General features: G+C 45.7%; 1 protein-coding gene across 2 annotated transcripts in view; it reads right to left on the reverse strand.

Moving 5' to 3' along the window:
• PM20D2 (peptidase M20 domain containing 2) overlaps window positions 1–20700 on the reverse strand; it is a 234338-nt gene that overhangs the window by 138346 nt on the left and 75292 nt on the right. For both annotated transcript variants that reach the window (XM_078648282.1, XM_078648281.1), the window contains exon 5: window positions 5250–5385. In XM_078648282.1, the coding sequence (XP_078504408.1) occupies window positions 5250–5385 (136 nt within the window). The remainder of the gene's footprint in view (window positions 1–5249; window positions 5386–20700) is intronic.

Raw genomic sequence — 20700 nt, forward strand, 5'->3', positions numbered from 1 at the left:
CTCTACTCAGCCCGGCTGCGGCGGACATTGCCTAGTGCTACGAAAACTGTCTTCGCTGTGTGGCGACAGGCGTTACGTCGCATGGGCTGGTGGGGCAGACTAACTGCTGAAACACCGCTGTGGCACAATGGACGTCTCCCCGAACTTGCCTCGCTGTCAGGATTTGACGGCTGGGACGCAATCGGGATCTCGTTGCTGGGACACGTGATGTCCGGAACTACGCTCAAATCGTTCCAGGAGCTCAGTGCAGAGTTCCATATGCCCCAGACCCAGTTTTTTCGCTATCTGCAATTTAGACATGCACTGACACCCAGCTTTGCCAATCTAGACTCACTTCCTGAATTTAGCCCAATTGAGGCGAAGGTCTTCATGGGCGACCTCAGGGATAAAAAGGTGTCCCGTATATACCAAACGATGGTCACTCACTGCTCCTCCACCCTTCTTCCCCTGCGGACGGCCTGGGAGGCTGACGTTGGCCCCATGGACGAGGATGATTGGAGGGAGGCCCTGGAGTCCCCGCGGGGGACTGCCATCGCAATACGGCTCAGACTAATCCAATTCAAAATTCTCCATAGGGCTTATTATACCCGTGAGCGGCTGTGGAAGGCAGGATTGATTGAGTCATCGGCATGTCTGCGATGTGGGGCGGCGGTGGGTACGCTGCTCCATACGGTATGGTCGTGTCCTAGAATAGTTGGTTTCTGGAGGGGTGTATGGAACTGCCTGTCTGAGGTACTGGGTTGGGACCTTCCACGCACTCATCGCCTGGGGCTTCTTCACATCCTTGAAGGGGTGATTGGGAACATATATAAACGCCACTTGTTGCTATTAGGACTAGTATTGGCCAAGAGGGATCTACCCCGCGCTTGGAAGGACGAGAGGCCCCCCCCCTGTGTGCATGGAGGGCCGGGTTAGACTTTTGTATGGGTCTAGAACGACCAATATTCGAGGCACGGGGATGCCCCCGCAAGCACTTCAAGATATGGAAGAGGTGGGCTGACTATAGGGAGCTGCCACTAGATCCCCCGGCGGAACCTGAGGAAGATCCCTAGGCACACACATTCACATGGGCCTGTGAAATGCGTCATATCAACCTCACCATGACCAAGCGCTGATGCTCCTTCTACACACGTGCACAGGGTTAGGGAGGGATAATGGGGAGGTAACGGGGAGTTTGGGTGGTGGGAGTTCGGGGGGGTAGGGGTGGGGGGGGGGAGTTCCCGTTTTTCATGTTCGACTATAACTCTTGATTGGACTCTGGCCCTGTGATGTAAATTGTATCAAAATGTCTGGTGGTTTCTCCTGACTGTGGAGTGCCACATTTATTGCTTTGCCTACTTCAATCAATAAAACTGTTGTGAAAAAAAAAATGATGATACCTCTGGAATAAAAACAGTATGGGACACTGTTCAAATGGTTCCAGAATCAAGACAACCAACCTCAGCCAATGACCTTATAAGGTCCAGATAAAAAAGTCTCTCCAGGGCTGAAAATAGGTAGATGTAGGTTGTCCTGAAATCGGAGTAGGGATCTGGTGGGTAGCGGACAAGATAGTCTGACCATTATTGCACTACTGGAATGCTTACTGATAAGCCCTCTGCATCTAGTTGCATTGATGCTTGAGTCGGGCCTAGGTAACGGGTATTAGGCTCAACTGAAACAAAATTCTCTCAGCAAAGATTTATGAGTTGGTAGGCGCCATTCAGTACAAAACAAATGAGGAGTAAGAGCTTGGTTAGTGGATCAGGCAGAAACTTACAGGCAGGAAAACAGATGTATATACATGAGACAATGAGATACTGAGTTTCTGGGTAGGCCAAAAGATAATGTACACACGTACCATTACATCTTATTGACACAGATAACTTTGAGTGGAACTACCATTTTACACAGCAACTCACAGTGCACTTTGTACGACGCAGAGGTTTTACTGGTAAGAGGCAGGCAACAACCCTCACCTCTAGGAGCACTTGTTAAAAGCTGCTGTGCCCATGAACTAAGATGAGCTGAAATGGACCATCAGTCCCCAAATATCCTGGAAGGAAATGGATAATGTCATCTTAGACTGTAGGTTAAGGTACACACTAAGGGATCCATTAGGATGGCGGGCAGACTTAGTCCACCCGCCATCCTATCAGTCTTTGGGACCGCCAGTAATAAGGGCGGGGGTCCCGTGGGGGGTATTAGGATGCGCCCGCCACAGTGGCGGGCACATCCTGCATTTTTAGCATTGTGGTGGGCGGTGCTCTCTGCATTTGCATTCACAAAGCAGCAGGCACCGCACGGTGCCTGCCGCATTGTGTATGCAAATGCTGGGGGGTACCACAGGCACCCCCCATGTGCACCCCCCACCTCGCCTTCACTTAGGGGGCCCGCAGGGGGCCCCCCGAAGTGAAGACTGCATGCCTTCCGCCACGGAAAGGCATTGTTGTAAGCCTATCCTAATATGGCTGGCGGTGTCCGATAGACACCTCCACCATATAAACCTTTTCCCGCCCTGGCCGCAAGGCGACCGGGGCGGAAAAGCGGCAGACGGTGTTTCCGTCCGCCGCGGTCCCCTCGCCATAGTAATATGGCAGGGAGGAAATGGGTGGCGGGCGGACATGAATGTCGGGCGGATCACATCGTAATGGGCCCCTAGGTGTCTCTCGGGTACATCCTAGTCTTGTGCTTTGCTGATAAACTATGTCCATGTAGAATTCAGAGACTGTGCAGTCCACAGTGGTGGGGAAAAAAGTCAATTTGGGGCAAGGTTTAATAGTTTTCTCAGCAATGCAACCACATTTGTCCCATGGCAATAGTCTCCTGCTCTTCATTGGTGTAGTTCGCAATGTCAAAAGTTTTGAACATGAAAATAGAGTTCACCTCTGGTAGAAGAATGATATTATGTGAACAGTGAAGGCATGTTAGCCTTCACATGCCCAGCCGGAAGTGAAAGGAAGGAACGGTCAGCCTGATTGAGAGTTTGTCCACCCGCCTCTATTTAGAAACGGGACAACTATGTTTTCAGCCGATGAAGCCCTGTTGGCTACAGAGTAGGGATCGTTAGATGAAGGACATTACACCACCTGCCCTATTTAGAGTGGACAGTGTGATGTCTTTTGTCCTGTCCATCATTTGCCAGGAACAACCTCGGGTAGAGGGACAGGAATAAAATAAACAATAATGAGCCCCACACTCTGGGAAGAACCTCTCATGATGTGGGGGCCATTTGTTTTGTTTTTCTAAAACAAACTCTTGCTTTCAGAGTTTGTTTCCGGGAAACAAAACGTTTGAAAACTTTGATGGATTGCTGTCAAAACTAAAGGTATGCTTACACCAAACTTTTAAAATCTGACGGACAGAAGTCCATCAGCATGGCGGAGGTAAATGTCCTCCGCTACTGAGGTACTGAAATTCTGAACCTTGTTATAAAAGTCGTCGTATCATGACGATTTTGGTATCAGCAGACCGAATATGGCGAGTGCAAGATGTATGAGTATTTTCGTCCTATTCGAGTGACGAGATCACCATGAAATCAGGGAGTCCGTTCTGAACCCTCGGGTTCCATCTTGCGTACGGCAGCCATTTTGTGGTTGCCCTCACATAGGCCGGTGACAGTGGCCGAACGAGTCTCCAAACACACGTACACTTTAGCTGTCTTCTGAATGACCTGAGCGAGCGACCCTCTTGCCTGAAGCCAAACTTGTTAAACCAGTCCCTTTCCCGGTAGCTGATCAAGATTACTGATCGAGACACAAAACACCATCAAACCTTTTATTGCGCATAACTATGCCTTATCTTGCTCACACCTGTCTCTGCTCCTTTCTTTATGATCCGTTTACGATGGGGATGTGCCCGTTTTTATGGTGGGTTCGATCGACCTGTCTGATGAAGAATGTTGGGTTTGACCAATAATTGATTATGGGCTGGACAAACTGAAAATGGGCTTGTCATCATGATACTGCCTTTTCTTTTTGTGAAGACATGTGAGTGGTCAACTGTAAATTAGGAATATTTGCCTGAAGCATAATATTTGGTATAAAAAGGGATGACTGGTTTTTGTAGGGGAGTAGTCTCCTGAGAACATACACCGTGTTGTACTTCTAGGATCTCTGTTACGAGCTGCAGCTAATAAAATTGATCTTTAACGTCACCAAGGAGTACCCCGTGTCTCTGTACTCTAAGACAGGTGGACCCGGAGACTAAGGCGTTTCCCCTGGCGCCGCTGGGTCTTAAATAACTCGGTTCTTCACTACGCTGAAGGACAGAATACCAACAGTCAAATTCTAAATCAAGCCTTTTTTTCAATCACAATACTGGTCTACATACTAAAAGGTGCCTGCAGATGTTGAGTAGTGCCCAATAAAGGTTTTCAACAAAATATCTGTTTGAAAAATGGCAAATGAGGGCAGAGCACAGAGAGCATGTATTTTGCTAATATACTGCAAAAATTACTGCCCGTACTGCATGTTGGGTATGGGCAGCACCCTATGAAACTCAGGGCACTGTCTGTGAGGTAAATTGGCCCAGTTTCCCATATTTCCATTTTTATCTGTGTAATATGTAGCTGGGTCCAGCATATACGGAGAGATATTCAGGGATCTTGGATATCAATGAAGATACCATAATGTAGACTTTGACACTCAACACTGTAAAAAGATGTTGCAGTGGCATCGATTGAGCACAGAAGGACTGGCGCATTTGATCAAGTTCCTATGCTATTTGTTCATGTTTGGCACATTTTTCAATAGCCTCTCCTGGTGAGGAAGACATACAAATTGTGGAGAGCAAGATGCAGCTGGGGTGGGAAAATGAACTGTTCTGCATTTTTACTGACTGATTTTCTCAAGAATCCTTCAGAAGCAACAGAAGAAATTTAAACGACTGAAGTTATCTGAACTTGGGAAAGAAGTCTTTAGGTTTAGGGAGTCAGCCGATGTACACTCTGCCACCGTGAATGTATTCTCTGAATTATTGCAACAATGCCATAAGCCCGCTAAATGCTGAGAAGGCAAAGAGGTTTGATAAAGAGGGATGCAATTCCCAGAACTATTGAAAATACAGGCTCAAACCCACACTGCGACATATGAAACACTGATTCGTACATGCTAAAAAAATATGTAATTGTGAAACAAGTAGTCGATAACTAGAATACAGTGGGTGTCATATTTGGTCTCTTCTATTAACCTGTGAAGCGAAAAAGGATTTATTTACTCATCAAACTTACGTATATACTGTAGTAATGCTATAAGATAAAGTAGACTTACCAGACACAGCATTTAAAACAACGTCATCTGTTGTAAATTCCATGCCAAGTGTTCTTCCATTTTCTGTATATGCTTTTGTGAGGGTCTTGTTAGGAAGGACATTGTAATAATCGTGTTGAGAGTTGTCGAATTCCACCTAATAGAAAACAATGCACTGATCAGGGAACCTACATAGCATACATCTTGGGATACAACTTGATGTAGTCACTCACACAGCCAAACTCTTCAAACATCTGCATTTTCACATTTTAAAAAAGTTTAAGGATGGATTTCAAGTTATGGTTTCTGTACTGAACTGCAACCAGTGACTTTCAAGGGGTTTTCATTTTTTTCATTAACCAGAACAACCCTTTAACTGTAAGTACATACATAGATAATGTTACCTACCCAGTAACCATCTCTTAGTAGCTTGCAGTGCTGTAGACTCACATTCCCTGCATAATCCTGCCATCAATTGTTAGGCCCATACGATGGCAACTTTTTTCTCTCCTAAGTCTGAGTCACAAGACCTGTTCACCTCAGAGTATTTTCTGAACAACATGTGAGAAGTGAATAATGCAGTGCAGTGTCAAAAACAGAGTGTGCTGTGCATATTAAAGTCAATAAATAAGGACACAAAAAATCTGTGATCATCACTGAGGATGACAAGTGAATATACAGCACTACATGCTACAAAACAGATGGTTAGAGGTAACATTTTGTGTTCATAGCCAGTGTGGCTGTAGATACACATGCTCCGCATGGACCATAAAAGCACTCCCTTTCTAAAGTGGAGGCTAATGAGCAAATGATGCTGATGTCTGAAAAAGTGTTCTTAATACAGCTTAACCAACTAAAGCCTTTTAACGTGGTAGAACATCCAACATAGTAATGTGCGGTAAGCATATGTGACATTGACCAAGTAGCAGCCTTGCAGAAGTCTATAAGAGGGATGTTAACCAAAAGGCTAATGTCACTCATGTATGGACTCTGGGAGACATGAGAAAGTTGAGCTTAGCCTTAGCATAACAGGTTTTGACGCATTTAACTACCTACTTGACCACGCCAACTTTCAAAATGCCACAACCCCTGTGGGCATTACCAAAGGCTACAAAAAAAGTTGATAGATTTTAACAGCCCTAGCTCTATCAATGAAATACAATAGCGCCCTCTTAACATCCACAGTGTGAAAGGCTATTTCCACTACAGACTCTGGTTGAGGGAAGAACACAGGGTGCTTAATGGTTTGGTTCATTTGAAAAGGTGAGAATCCTAGGCAGGAATTTAGGGTTGGTGCGAAGAACAACCCTATCTTTATGAACCTGGACTAATGGTTCCTGTACTTTAAGAGCTTGGAGCACACTGATTGGAGGTGACAAACTAGGAAAGCCACCTTCCAAGACAAAAGCACCAAATCACATGAGTGTATGGGCTCAAAAGGAGAGCCCATATGTTGTGCAAAGATGACATTCAAGTTCCACATGGGCTGTCTGTTGAGGTATGACCCTCTTTACATTCTCCATGAAGGCCTTAATTACTGGGACCTTAGAGAGATTAATGTTGTGTGTTCTGAAGGGAAGTTGTAACTGCAGTTAAGTGTAAGAGTTTGGAAGTGTAGACCAGGCCTGCTTGTAAATGTGTAGGAGGGTAAGTAAACTGCAGCACAGAAATTTAGTACGTCTAAATGTTTAGAGATGCAGTACAACATGAATCTTTCCCACTTAGCAGCATAACAGTCACACATAGTGGGCTTTCGCACATCCCATAGCATATACAGGCATTCCTGTGCAAGATTGAGGTAGCCAAACTCTAAGAACTGAGCTGCCAGATCACAAGGTTCCACTATTTGAGATCTGGATGTCTGAGCTGGCTCTGAAGCGGAGGTAGAAGGTCTGGCCTCAATACCAGCTTCTGCGGGGACTACCGTCTCCAGAGCTGTGCTGCCCAGTTTGGAGTCTCTAACAAGAGGGTCATGGACACCAGCCTCCACTTTGTCACCAAGTACAGGTTGCGGGGAAATGCCAGAAAAGCGGAAACAATTATCCCTGCCCATTTCATCCATTGTTCATTATCTATGGACTGGATGCAGGTATCTGCAGGCAAAGCTTTGTATTTTTGTGGAGAACAGGTTTACTGTGCAGGGTCCACCATTTCTGAAAGTACCTTTGACAAATTGTGGACTTGTTGATGGGTCCTGCTGAAAAAGTCCACATAGTCATTCACCACTCGTGGCAAATGCTCCAGCAGATGGATGTTGTTACGGGTTGCCCAATGTCGAATTTGTTGAGTTAGTTCAGAGAGTGTGGAGGGGGGACTTGATACCCCCTGCTTCTGGATGTAAAACATGGCTTTAATGTTGTCTGTCTTTATTACTAGTGTTTTCCCCTGCTTAAGTGTGAGAAATGTTGAGGGCTAGACTGAGGTCCAGAAGCTTCAGGTAGTTTATGTGGGTGCCGGAATACTGAGGGATCTAGGTGCCTTGGACAGTCATCAAGGAGATGAGCTCTCCACCCCACAAGAGACACATTGGTGGTGACGATCACCTGCAAAAGGGGGTTGAGAAAGGGTTGCCAAGCAACAGGTCATTGTTGTCCTACCTAAGCATAAAGTGCTGCACTCTGGTCTTTGCCAAATGTAGACCTTCCCCGTACCCTTTCGCTTGTGCCCTCTTCCATGAGAGGTGCTCCTGTAAGAGGCGTAAGTGTAACCTGGCATGTGGTACACTTACTGTGCATTAAGTCATTCCCAAAGGTTTCATTACAGTTTGAACAGTGATGGGTCCATGTGTCTGGAAAAGGCAGCAACTGTCAGAATGCTATCACTCAGTTAATTGGAATATGGTAGTCGTCGAGATGTTGACTCAGACCCCCAGTACTTTGGAGGACCAGGCACAACCTTTGTAAGGTCTATAGTGCTTCAGAAGGTGGACAAACTCCAACAGGGAGCGTTTCTTTTGGAAAAAAATATCCTACTCATCCTAGAGGACAACAAATTGAATTGAGAGGTTTCTGAAATCTGACACCTACCAAATACCTATATCCACATACCTATTCTAGAGGACATAAATTGAATTGAGAGGTTTCTGAAATGTAACATCTTTTAAAGACCAAAAACCACATTCTCACATGAGGACAAATACCTCTTACATAGCTGTTGCCCTCACATGAAGAGTCAACGAGACTTCGCCTACTTTCAGAGATACCTACACCTTAATGAGAAGATCCCCTAGTTCTTATATGTATATATGTATGAATAATCCAATATCCCGGCACTCAAATGTGACAATTTAATTGCTTATATTTTTACCGTAAAGGACTAAATTTGCTCACAGTTCCTGAGCATTCAGCCACAAATAACAATTTTGGTTCATATAAATGAATAGGTTTAATTAACACACATTAGAAACACCATCAGAAAATAATATACAAAACAGCCACAGAATGATACAAATTTCATTGGTGAAAAACTGGCCAAGAGAGGGTGATGAACAAAATATACAGGACAAATGAAATATATAGGTCCTCCTCTTCTTGATCCTCAAGCAACAACAGCCGACACGTGTTTCGACACGTCGTGTGACTTCCTCAAGGCTTCTGAATATTTTTAGTGCAAGTTTATTGACGTCTATGTCCGTAATCTTCTTTCGAATAACAGAGATTTGATAAGCCCGTTTGGCGAATAACTTTGTCCATATACTTTGTAGCTCCTCTTTACTTTGATTCATATGTCCAGCCCATATTCCATGTCTTAGTAACCTCCGTTACACGGAACCATAGTAATGTAGCCGTTTTGTTTCAAAAAGCATCACGGGGCCATCATAAAGTATCCTTAACTCAAGTATAGGTTCTCAAGTAAGTTATAATCTTCTCAGATGGTTAACCCTTAGGTCACTCTAATGTTTAATATCAACCACCTTAGTTTTCCTTTCTTTCTTTGGTAGACTGAGATTACGGCCTGGAACTCGTTTTTCAAGTAGTGAGCGTGTATATTCCTAAAAATCTATATTTGCTTATTTCCGTTTTTGAAGGCGTGGGTGATGGGCTCTGATATGCCGCATGTATGAACGTCCTCTCTATCAGTGTCACCGTATACGCCGAGAGGCACCATCACTAAATGTACTAATGCCGATGATCCATACTTTGTCAATCCCTTAATGTATGACCTAATCTGAGTATACTGTTGAATGAGGTGCGCCTCAGTTGCATTACTGCCAGTGAAATAACATGTATATATGTATGTTTATATCGGCCCTGAAGAAGGTGATGTAAATAATCTGTGTTTCTCAGAAACGTACGTAGGCCACATACATCTGAGAACTCTATCAAAGAAGATTATAAGAAATCAGGACTAAAAGCAAATTAGAACTTACACACTACTAAATCATCAAATAGTTGACAAAAATACTACCAGTTTTTCTTGTATCTCAGATGTATTGTTCTTTGTCTGTCTTTTTAGCATTTTTACACAGTATGTGAGTGAGTATGTATGAGTATTTGTGATGGTGAGAAAGTTAGGAATGACTGTTGTTTTCTTGGTGAAATGTACACTATTTAATCTTGTCTGGGGGTATGTTTTTTGAGCTGTTTGTTCAAACTTTTGTACAAAATAAGCCTGTTTATCTATGCAATTTTGTATGTCATGGAATTTCATTCTCCTCTTGGAAAATAATCTTGAAATGAAAATCTATATGTTGAAAAAAGAAAAATAAACACAATGAGAAATAATATGATTGTTTGAAATTCTGTATATGTGCAGCATCCACTATATATTATAGATTTATTCATCCAAAAACAGTATAGGTCAGTTCAGAGGTCCTTTATGGGTTTTTTCTTATATGTTTAGCCTGTTACTGCATTTTGAACTGAGTTGAGTCAGGAATACATGTCTTGCGGTTGATGATGCAACTTTTTAGGTCGAGCAGACTACTCTCAATGCGTGAGCATTGAGAGTCTGCTACAGACCTAATGTGGCCCGTATTCAGGAGAGTGGACACGACTCAGACGCGCGCTTTTGCAGTCTCAGTTTTGACCGCGGGAGCGCGCGTCTGAGCCGCGCTTGCGCAGACGAACTCCCAGCCCCTGCACACACACAGACACAGCCAGCCCCCACCCCTCTGCACGCACACACAGACGCTGCCGCCTCCCAACCCCCTGCACACACACAGACACGCACGCATACACACGCCACCCCCCTTACACCTAGAGCTTACTCACCGCATCGCCGCCACTCCGTCCTGACTTCTGCAGCCACCGCGGGGCATCAACTCCGTGGGCGCGGGCTTTGAGGAAAACGGAAGTCCCGCCCCAAGACAGGCGTGACGCTCCCGAACTTCCGTTTTCAGGATGCGCATGCTCGTTGCTTTTTTAGAAGCCTGTTTAGCGAGCGCAGCTCATCCGTCGTGCTGTCCCTTTAAAGCACAGGGCGTGCGCACGCGCAGTGATCCAATGCGATAGGAGAGGGAGGCGTCCTGGTATAGTTCACGTTCGACGCTCTCAGACTCTGTTCTGTGCGTATGACGTCGCCAGGATCGTTGTTGTCATGTGTATGGACATCTCTGTCCAGCGCTCACTCTTCAGTTGTCGGAAGTACTTAATCTGTACCTAAACAGCTGTCAGCGCCGAGCCTTGTTTTTCGTGCTGTGAATTCGGCAGATGTGAATACATTCCGACTGTTACAAGCTTCCCGCCTTTTTGCTCTGGTTTACAGTCGGACCTTTCTGCTTTATTAGGCACCACGAAAAACTGCAGCAGGGCAGTCAGAGACTCCTTGTGAGACCCCATCAGTGTCAGGGCAGGTAGGGAGGGCTGGGGGCTGCACAGTGTTGGGCAGAGGCTAGAGCCTGCACTGCTGTACAGATCACTGTGGCAGGCTGTCAGAGCCTGATACTTTGTTTATGATATCGGCACCGTGAGGATGTCAGCCCAGACTCTCTGTGCCATGTGCATTCAGCGTGAAACTGACAACACAGAGAGGCGGGCCCAGCTTCACTTGGATACCGTATTTGGCAGGCAGCAGTAGTATTACTCTTCCCCTTGGTGCCCACACCTAATTAGACAAGGTACTAAGGGTGCCGTGCAGGATGTTTTTGTGGCACCAGTTAGCAGGAAGACCAGGTGTTGGATTATTGGCAAATCAATTAAAACATAATTTTTCGTGTTTCGGCGCCCACAGCAGGCAGAGAGCGCGTGGGCCTGGTATCCTGTTGTCCACGCCGCGTCACATTGGTTCTGAACTCTCTGCATGCTGCCAGCCAGTAAAAGGGTATTCAGCACGCATGACTGATATCAGGCAGCATGCTTTTTAATTTTCCAACATCCTGCCGGAAAACAACAGGCAGTGGGTTTCCAAGCCTTTGAGACTGCTGCCAACCAGAGCGAGACGTCCCTAGGAGAGGAGACCTGCCTCTGACTCTCCAGCCCGAAGGCCCAAGAAACGTGGCAGCTGAAGATATGTAAACAAAGCTTGGTTGAAGCGCTCAGCTCGGAGACCCCCAGGCACTTGTGAATTGGCAGCAGGCAGGTGAGTCACGCTGTGCCCTGTGTTTATTTGTTATCAGCAACATGGGCTTAGCTGTATTAGGTTAACACAAATGTAATAGCATGCTCAATGATTTCTTTACCTTTACTTTTTTTTTTAACACGGCTTATTGTATTCTACTAAAAACAGATTGAAAGGGAATGCTTGCTTGTACTACATTTTCTTCTTCTGCGGCTATGGTTCTATCTCAAACATTTCATTTGGTCTTTGCAATGGAGCTTTGGAAACATTTTGAAAAATTGTAATTGCAGCCATGTATTTGCTTGCAGAAACAGGGAATTGTCACTTTATAGTCGTTGAACGTTACTCATAATTACACTGAAATTATAAAAATGTCACACGTAGCAATCTGAAACTTTGGGAGCTATGTTGCATACACATGGTAGCAGGTGCAACGTTACCCCTCCAGAGCTTTCTTTAACCCCTCCGACGCTCATGACGAGCTCAGCTCATCATGAGCCACGGTTCTCGTATGCTCATGACGAGCCGTTAGAACGCTCAGGTGCGGGGCTAATTCCCCTGCTGTGCTGGGCGTTCTAAGAAATGGGCGTGGTCATGACGGGCTCAGCTCGTCATGAGCACACGAGAAACGTGGCTCATGACGAGCTCAGCTCGTCATGGGCACCAGGGCGCTGTGCGCGCCCCCCTCCCCCCAGCACAGCGGGGGAATCGGGCCCGCAGCCAAGGGGTTAAATATAAACAAGTATTACGTGTGCATGTGTATTTACACAGTGGGGTAATGTACTGTAATTGCTCTCCTGTGACGCTGTGCTATAACTCAGTATTCATTTAAAAATAAATGTTTTGTTGGAAAACAGTGACCAGCACTTTCTGGGTTCTAAACAAGCATTTGCAATGGAATAGGTCTTGCATTTGCGAGAATTTGAGCTATTGGCATTGTAATGACAATGCCTGTTATTTATGTGTTCGGAAAAGCTGCAAGCGGTGGGTAAACACGCACTCATAGTCCCTGCATATGAAAAGAAAGACTGGCATTAAAAAAGGCGTATTTACTGTCAGTGTTGCTTTCCGTAAGCAACAACTGCACAAATATGCACAAGGTGCATGTTTAGGCACCGCTTGCAGATTTTTAAAATATATGAATAAAAGGCTTTGATATTTACAATGCCAATAGCACAAACTCTTGTGAATGCGAGACCTATTGCATTGCAAATGCTTGTTACTATTGATGCTAGAGCTTACCCTGTGAAGTGGAGACACTGCAGTTTGAGTGTGTGCTAGGCATGGCCGTTTGCTGCTGCTCTTGGATCAGCCAAATATCTAAGTAAGGAAACACATGTATGGTTATCTACATAGGTACTGCTACTATCACTAGGCACTTTGTGAAGACACATGAAGCTGTAATGACTCCAAATGGCAGGACCTTGAACTGCTAGTACCATCCACTTACCATGGACCAAAAGCACTGGTGATGCTCTGGATTTTAAAATGTGTCTTAGATGCAGAGCTAACATGAAATCGCCTTGGTGTAGTAGTAGGATGACATCCTATAAGAGGACCAAGTGAAAGTGTAGAGGAGAGGATTACCCTGTTCAATTATAAGAGGCCAAGGAGCAGCCAGAGTAAGCAATAGTTTTTGCCAATCAAAAAAGGAGGGAGTACACCCCTGCCCCCCACGCTAGTGTCTGGGCACTGGTCCTACTGCACCTTTTGTTAGGAGCCTCTGTACCTATTCATCTACAATGTGAAGATAGTCTGAAATTAGTATGTGACAGTGGGGTGGGAGGTTGGGAGGGGTTGTGTAGAGTTCAAAGGATTACCCTTCAAGCACAACAGAGCACACACTGGTCTGAGGTGATACTTTCCCGCTGAGCGAGGAAATGCTTCTATCTTACCCAAAAAGGTGTAATGTAATTAGAATGAAGGAAGGAGGAGTCACTGCTCTACAGTGAAGATTCCACCTGCAGATCCACCTGTGCCTTTGCCTTGTCCATATCCCTATAGCCCTCCCCATGGAAATGTTTATTCTGCTGGGGGTCCTAAAAGGACTGTAGGTTTCGTTTGTATGGGAGTCTCTATTCTAAAGCCCCTGGCTTGACTCCTCCCCTGGTTTGTTGCTTATGAAAAGTTGACTTGAGACTAGGGGACTGTAGGGTGCCCATATATTTGGCATTGTTGGTGGCCTTTTTGACATTTAAGAGTAGACGCTTGCCATCAAAAGGGACGATTACGACGTGCTGCGCACCTCATGCCTAATCCCTGACACCCTAAGACAGGCAGGACTGCAGAGGAGGATGCTAGTGTTAACACCCCTTGCAGCTGTGTCAATTGCATTAATGGTACTTCGAATGGTAGCACTGCTAAAGGTTATCCCCTCAGTAACCAGCTCCTGTCATCTTTTATGATGAATCTCTGGCAGGCGTTTTACAACGCCTCCATTTCCTACCTAGTGGTACCAGTCATAGCAGGAGAGGAGGCCCACCGAACTGGCGATGGGCCCATGCTCAGCTACTTCAGGTGCCACGGGCTTCCCTACAGACTCAATTTGCTTAGCCTCTTTCAAAGGTGGAGGGGCATCACCAGTGGCCTATGCAGAATCCCTTTTACATGCAGTGGGCACCACTAAGGAATCAGGCACAATCTGTCCATGTATACAAGATGGATCCTCTGAAGCAGGCTTATACTTCTTTTCTGCACTTGGAGCAACCACCCTGGATTTCACCAGCCCATTGAAATTATCAGCAGAGCATTTGAGCATGCCCTTGAACATATGGAGGTAGTGTATTTTACCCTCAGTTTTTGAGAGTGTTTCGATCATAAAGCTGTCTCATCTCCTGTGTGGAGCTTTACCTCGTGGTGTTTTGCAGCCCTTTGTACTAATACCTGGTAAGGCTCTAGATTATGGGTGGCTTTCTAGGTCTACCACATAGTCCTGCCAGTGATCATCCCCGTCCCAGGGACTAAAATGCTCATGATAGGAGCCATGCGGGTAGTAAGGGTTTTCTAGTCCTGAGTCAGTGTTGATGGGGCTCAAATGTAGGAGAAAGTGTGGGAGTGGTAGTGAAAGAGGTTTGAACAATAAAGATGGGAAAGGCATAGGCCTGGTAGCCAAATCTCGGAACCTTTGGGGCTTGGAAGGTTTGACCAGGTAGTTCCTCTCTGAAGGCCAGCTGGCACCGTTTTTTGGGATGCAGATATGCCCTGGAGCCATATGTTTTCCAAGATTGTGTCTGTGTCCTTGTGGATAAAAAGCTTCCTTTTTATTGAGGACTCCAGACAACCTTCCGAAATTGGACCCTTTTCCGTAGTGTCTGACATGGTGAGGGGTTCTTCAGCACCAGTCTCAGAGCCAGTTGCGGCTGTGGTTTCCGGACTGAGGTGATATCGTTTTTGGGTGAGAGTATGGCTCGTCAGAGCCTCAGGGCAGATGCAGCCTGGAAGAGTTTGGTCCCCTTGACTAGGGTTTTTTTGTGTACTAACCCAGCTTTGCTAGCCTGGGGTGGCATGGAATAGCAATGCTGATCGGTCCCTTTGGGTAGGGTTTTTTGGGTACTGACCCAGCATCAATAGTCTGGGGTGCACCAACTGAAGGTGCCGAAAGGTTTGTGCCACATCCTATTGGACTCAGAGCTTGATGTCCAACTGCCATAGGAGCGGTGCTCTGCCTCCACCGAAGAGTGTTTTGGGGCTCAAGATGGACCTCTCCGCCAGCACTTCTGCGCCTGGAGTCCGGGCCTTTATGATGCCTCTCTGGGTTGGATGCAGCATGGCTGTGAGCCGCCTGGTGAGTCGTGTGGTCCGTGGCCATGCCCTGATGGCTTGTAGGACCAACATTGAACTATCATTGGAACAACAATAAAGGCAACTCCGGCCAGGGCAACTCTACAGCACAGCCCAACGAAAGGCAGAACCAGAATCTCCAGGACTTATGCCACCTTGCTGGGCACGTGGGTTCAGCAACCTTTAGAATGTTAAGATTCAGTTCACCTCAGCCTGTGATTAACACCCATATAGTGGCACCCTCAAGGTGCAGACTCTCAGGGGAGAGACATCCCGGTGGAGAGGCCCACTTGTCCACTTCTCACCCAGAAGAGGGGTGGTGGAATCCATTCAGCCTAATCAGACTAGTGAAACTGACACGACCCCTGAATGGGGGAACACTTCCCCCTTCCTTCACACCAAGCTCAATTTTCCTCCAGAGACCATCCCTAAAGAACCCCCACCACCTTGTGTCTTGGGATGATTAAGGTTGCACCGGTGTGTGCTCAGGACTCAGTCCAAACCCCCTTACCTCCTTGAGCTTCCTTTTCTTTTTCACCCACATTATAAATCATGGCATAAACAGTGACGGTATGCAATGTTATTTCCCAAGAGTGACCAGCTTGGAAAGGGGGATCCGGTGTAATGGTGAATGAGTAGCCAGGCCATCAGACAAAAATGGGCCAATAAGCAAGGCGCCGTAAAGGATGGGGTGGGGCAAACTCACAACTGATGGACACAATATTACAAATGATTCAGGATACCAGGAAAGCACCTGGAGGGTATGAAGGATGAAATCCAAATTGACATGCCTCTTCTGTGCCAAGACCTCCACAATACAGCTAAAGGAGCCTATGAGGTGGAGGCATAACTATCAGAAGTCGAGAATCAAATGTGTGCCATGCAAGGAATCTTGACCCAGCTGTTGGCCATGGCTAAGCACCTCGAGGAAAGGGTGGAGAATGCCAAAGAGAGGGCAAGACACAACAACATCAGACTGATGAGCTTCCCAGAGGGGACAGAGGGCCAAAACCTGGCGACCCATCATAGCCTATTTCCTCAGCTAGGGCGACTGAGTCCTTAGAGCACATATTGTTTTCATAAAGCACAGTACCCACTGCCCTAAGATAAAGCTCTTCCGGGACTGTACATGTGCAGCAAGAGCACTGTTCCTTTGCCTAAGTGAGACGGAAGATGAAAGCAATTATGCTGTCCCATGCCTTGAGGTTCCCGGCCAGGCTGCATGTTCACCTTAATGGTAAATCTTTGTTCTTCAATTCCCCCAAGAGGCCTGAGACTCAGTTGAGGAAAGAAAAGTTATATGTGGCCACTTACAGCAACCTGCCCAACCACCTGCTGCCTTTGGAACTTCACGGCCTTCCCAGGTCCAACAGCAGAGATCCCATAAGCGCTTAAACAAGGCGGAGGCTCATCAAAAGACATGGGGCCTGATTCATAAAAGTAATCGGAGACAAAATCCTAACTTTACGACTTTTGGTATTCACAAAGGGCATTTAAGAGTCGTAAAGTTAGGATTCCTAACTTTACTACTCTTATATGCCCTTTGTGAATACCGAAAGTCGTAAAGTTAGGATTTTGTCTCAGATTACTTTTGCGAATCGGGCCCTCCATGCCCAATGATGCAGCAGGCGACTCCCAGGTAAAAACCCCTCCTGGAGGTGGTTCAATCCAGACACTTTTCGCCCAAATTGGGCCAGAGAAAGAGATTCTAGACGGAATCTACCACCTATCTTGCTGACTATACAAGCACATTTGCCTTTGTACTCCTCTTTGTGGTGGAATATGGATCACAGGCCTGGTGTTAAATACTAAAATCACGGACCAATTACCTTACCAGTGACCGTGGGGATTGATACTGGGTAATCTAACCTGGACCCCCTCTTTGATTATTCTTGCTCTCATTGACAGATCGGTTTAGGTTTCATTTTTGTTAACAGGTTACTGATTCTTTTCAAAGGTGAGAGATGCTTCAGGGGCACAAGTATGGAGTGAGGGCAGTTTGGATTTCTGAGCTAGCCTTGTATGTTATTGGTAGTCGTTTTGGTTGCAAATCTGTATGCTAGTACATATTCCAAACAGAGTTAGGGCTATCAGAGGCATCTACACAATCTGAAACGATCTTACCCCTCACAAGCCAACATGGATGCCCTCCACCCCAACTATCGCACACACGCGACTGCATCCTTTACTACATGGCTGCACAACCTGTGCAGTCTTTTGGCATATGATACAAATTTTACAGCTGGACCCTCCATGATACATGCCAACAACACACAGTATAGTTATGGCTTGGTATAGAACAATCTATTGGAATGTGAATGGTCTGCTAAATAAGAACAAATGGGAGCTATCCTTTATGCCAAACAATGCATGACCAATTTGCTTTAAAAGATAAACCTCATAGGGACACCATGCACGTTCAATGCTTCCTTGGATTTGTGAGGGCCCTTCACTCCTCCCAATGGGCTCGAAATTGTGCAAATGGGGATGTTTGAGGCCCCTTTCAAATAAGCAATACCATGTGCTAAAAGTGCCCACTGTCCCCACTCCTTTTTGCCCTGGTCGTTGGCCCATTTGCAGAGTTGATTAGGCAAGATCCTGGTTAATGGGGATTCCAATGGCCTCAGGATCCTTAAAGTGGAATCTCTTCATATGCAGTTAACTGCCTCCTCTTCATACAGCGCCCCAAAATCATGGTTCCAAGAATGTTCCACATACTGTAAACTCTGGAGATGTGGCAGGTCTCCAGGTAAACTGGAGAAATTGACATACATACCACTGGTCGGACACCCTCCACAAAATGCCTATATTTCTAAATTAAAACTGGCGCCCTCATACTTCAAATACATTAGCATGACGGTCACGACTGACCTCAGGACTAAACTGGAGCATTAGCATTGCCTTACTGCAGAGCAGGCTCTCAGGAACAGGGCTAAGCTCCCACTCACTACCATGGGTTGAGGCGTAGTCTTTAAGATCGTTGCCTTCCCTCTCATCCCATACACAATCCAAAATTACCCTTACTCACTTAAACAATTATTTCAAACACTACTGCACCACTTACTAATATGGATTTCAATGGGCAAGAAGGGACCCTGCATGTATCAAGTGTCAAATGCACAGAGACAATGTTTGACGGTGGGGTGGAGATCTCTAACCTCCAATTCTACTACTGGGTCTCCCGACTTATTCCACTGAATGACTGGCTCTTCAGTGATGGAGGGGTGGGGTACAGCTATACACATGGAGATACTTATAGTAAAACAATGAGACCTGTGCTTTCTTTCATATGGAGTCCAGGTCACACATGTACAAACTATGATTACTAGAATTCTAACAGACTGCTGGAAAGCAGCAATTATCATATAGTTTGGCATGGCAGGGTGTCTGCCTAGTACCACCAATGGCAGGGCACGCTCCTCAATCAGGTGGCCACACTACAGCGATTCCATGCCTGGGATCTTATTGGTATCCCCTGTATTGGAAACGTTTGGGCAACTGACCACAACAAATCATTTACACAATTAACATCCAACTTTGCCCTTCAAAGTATTTGCAGCCCTAGATAATCACACAGCTAAGTTGGATGCAGTGCCTTACCTCCACTCCCTGCATGCAAAAATCACTATGGAGCAGATTGGGCATAAGGGGCTAACAGAAGTCTACAGGTTATTAACTGTTAACTTCCCTGACCCATTTCATAGTCTCAGGGGGAAATGAGGGGAGTGGGGAATGATCTGGGTGTTCTTGATCAGGGATGGCTAGACCAAAGCAAAATAGACTCAAGACTACAGGTGATTTCAGTTAGACTCAGACTTTTACAAATTAAGTACTTGCTCCATTTATACTGTCAGCTCTCCAGGCTGCAGCATATGGACATAGCTCCTTTGACCACCTGCTGGCGCTGAAATAACACAAAGGGTACATTCCTACACCTTATATGGGCTTGGTCAATCAATGCAAACACAAGGAGATGATGGACGGAGCGCTGAAACTTTTCAGACACTCACCCCCAGTCACAGATCTGGGATGAATCCATCATGGTTCTTTAGCTCGCTTCGTCACGCCAGTTTAGACACAGCTATGTACAAATCAGTCTTGACTCTGTGCCTCATGGGTACAGTCCAGCCCGAACTGCCAAGCAATGTCTTCCCTGGTCCGGAAACAAGCATTCTGGGACCGTTTTCGGGCTAACAGCCCTCATCAGCCAGGCTAGCTTGAATCCAGGAGCAAAGTGAACAAGGGACCCACGTCTGGGCATACCATGCCAACTTAGGGTGAACAAAGCAAACACAAGCAAATGATGGCCGGAGTGCTGAAACTTTTCAGACACTCACCCCAAGTCACAGATCTGCAATGCATATGCACTCCTCTTTTAAATGCTTCCCCTTCACTGAAAAGTAGGAGTAATCATATTTCATTGTGTGTTTTGAGGAGTTATTACTAAATATGAATTTTACAAACAGACAAACCTGTTAAACAAGCCAGGTCAAAAATAGCTACTGGACTTCAGGGCATGTACTATGTATATAATTTAAGGATAATTATGTTTTTGCACGATGTTCTGCAATGCTATGAGCAGTTTAATAATGCTTCCTGCTTCATATATATTTATTTGATAGAGGAGAGCAAGATTACTTTGAGCTTGCAAGGGGTTTTGTAACTGCTATACATGGGTAATTTCCTTCTCATGTAGATTAGAGTCTTTTTCTTGTAGCAATAGGATTTCTTCTGCTGCTGTTGCCCCTACCACAAAGGGGGACATGAACTCTATACTGTTGTCTTGCAAAATCTTTCTGTGCCTTTCTGCGCCTTGGCCAGGTGTTTTCTCCAACCATAACCCTGTAAACCGCAATCTGCATAAGACACTAAAAAAGGAGGAATCAGAGAAGGAAAAATTCAGTTCCTTGTGCTAAGCATTCAAGTAAAGCATTGAAAAGGCAATTGGGATAATTGTTGTAGCGAAACACTATGACAATAACCATGGGCTGAAAAGGTTGCCAAGTTGACATTGAGTCGGACACTACAAGTACTCAATGCTTGATCTACAGAAAGCTTGCATCTTGACTCTAGATGTATTCCCGAAGGGCCTCATTATGATGTAGGACAAGAAGCCACCCGACAGCTCAGAGGTTTCTGTCCAACTGCCGTTTTATGATACTGGCGGTTGGAGGGAAACCCGCAGGGGAATACG

This window comes from Lissotriton helveticus, chromosome 6 (assembly GCF_964261635.1).
Source record: "Lissotriton helveticus chromosome 6, aLisHel1.1, whole genome shotgun sequence".
Classification (NCBI taxonomy): domain Eukaryota; kingdom Metazoa; phylum Chordata; class Amphibia; order Caudata; family Salamandridae; genus Lissotriton; species Lissotriton helveticus.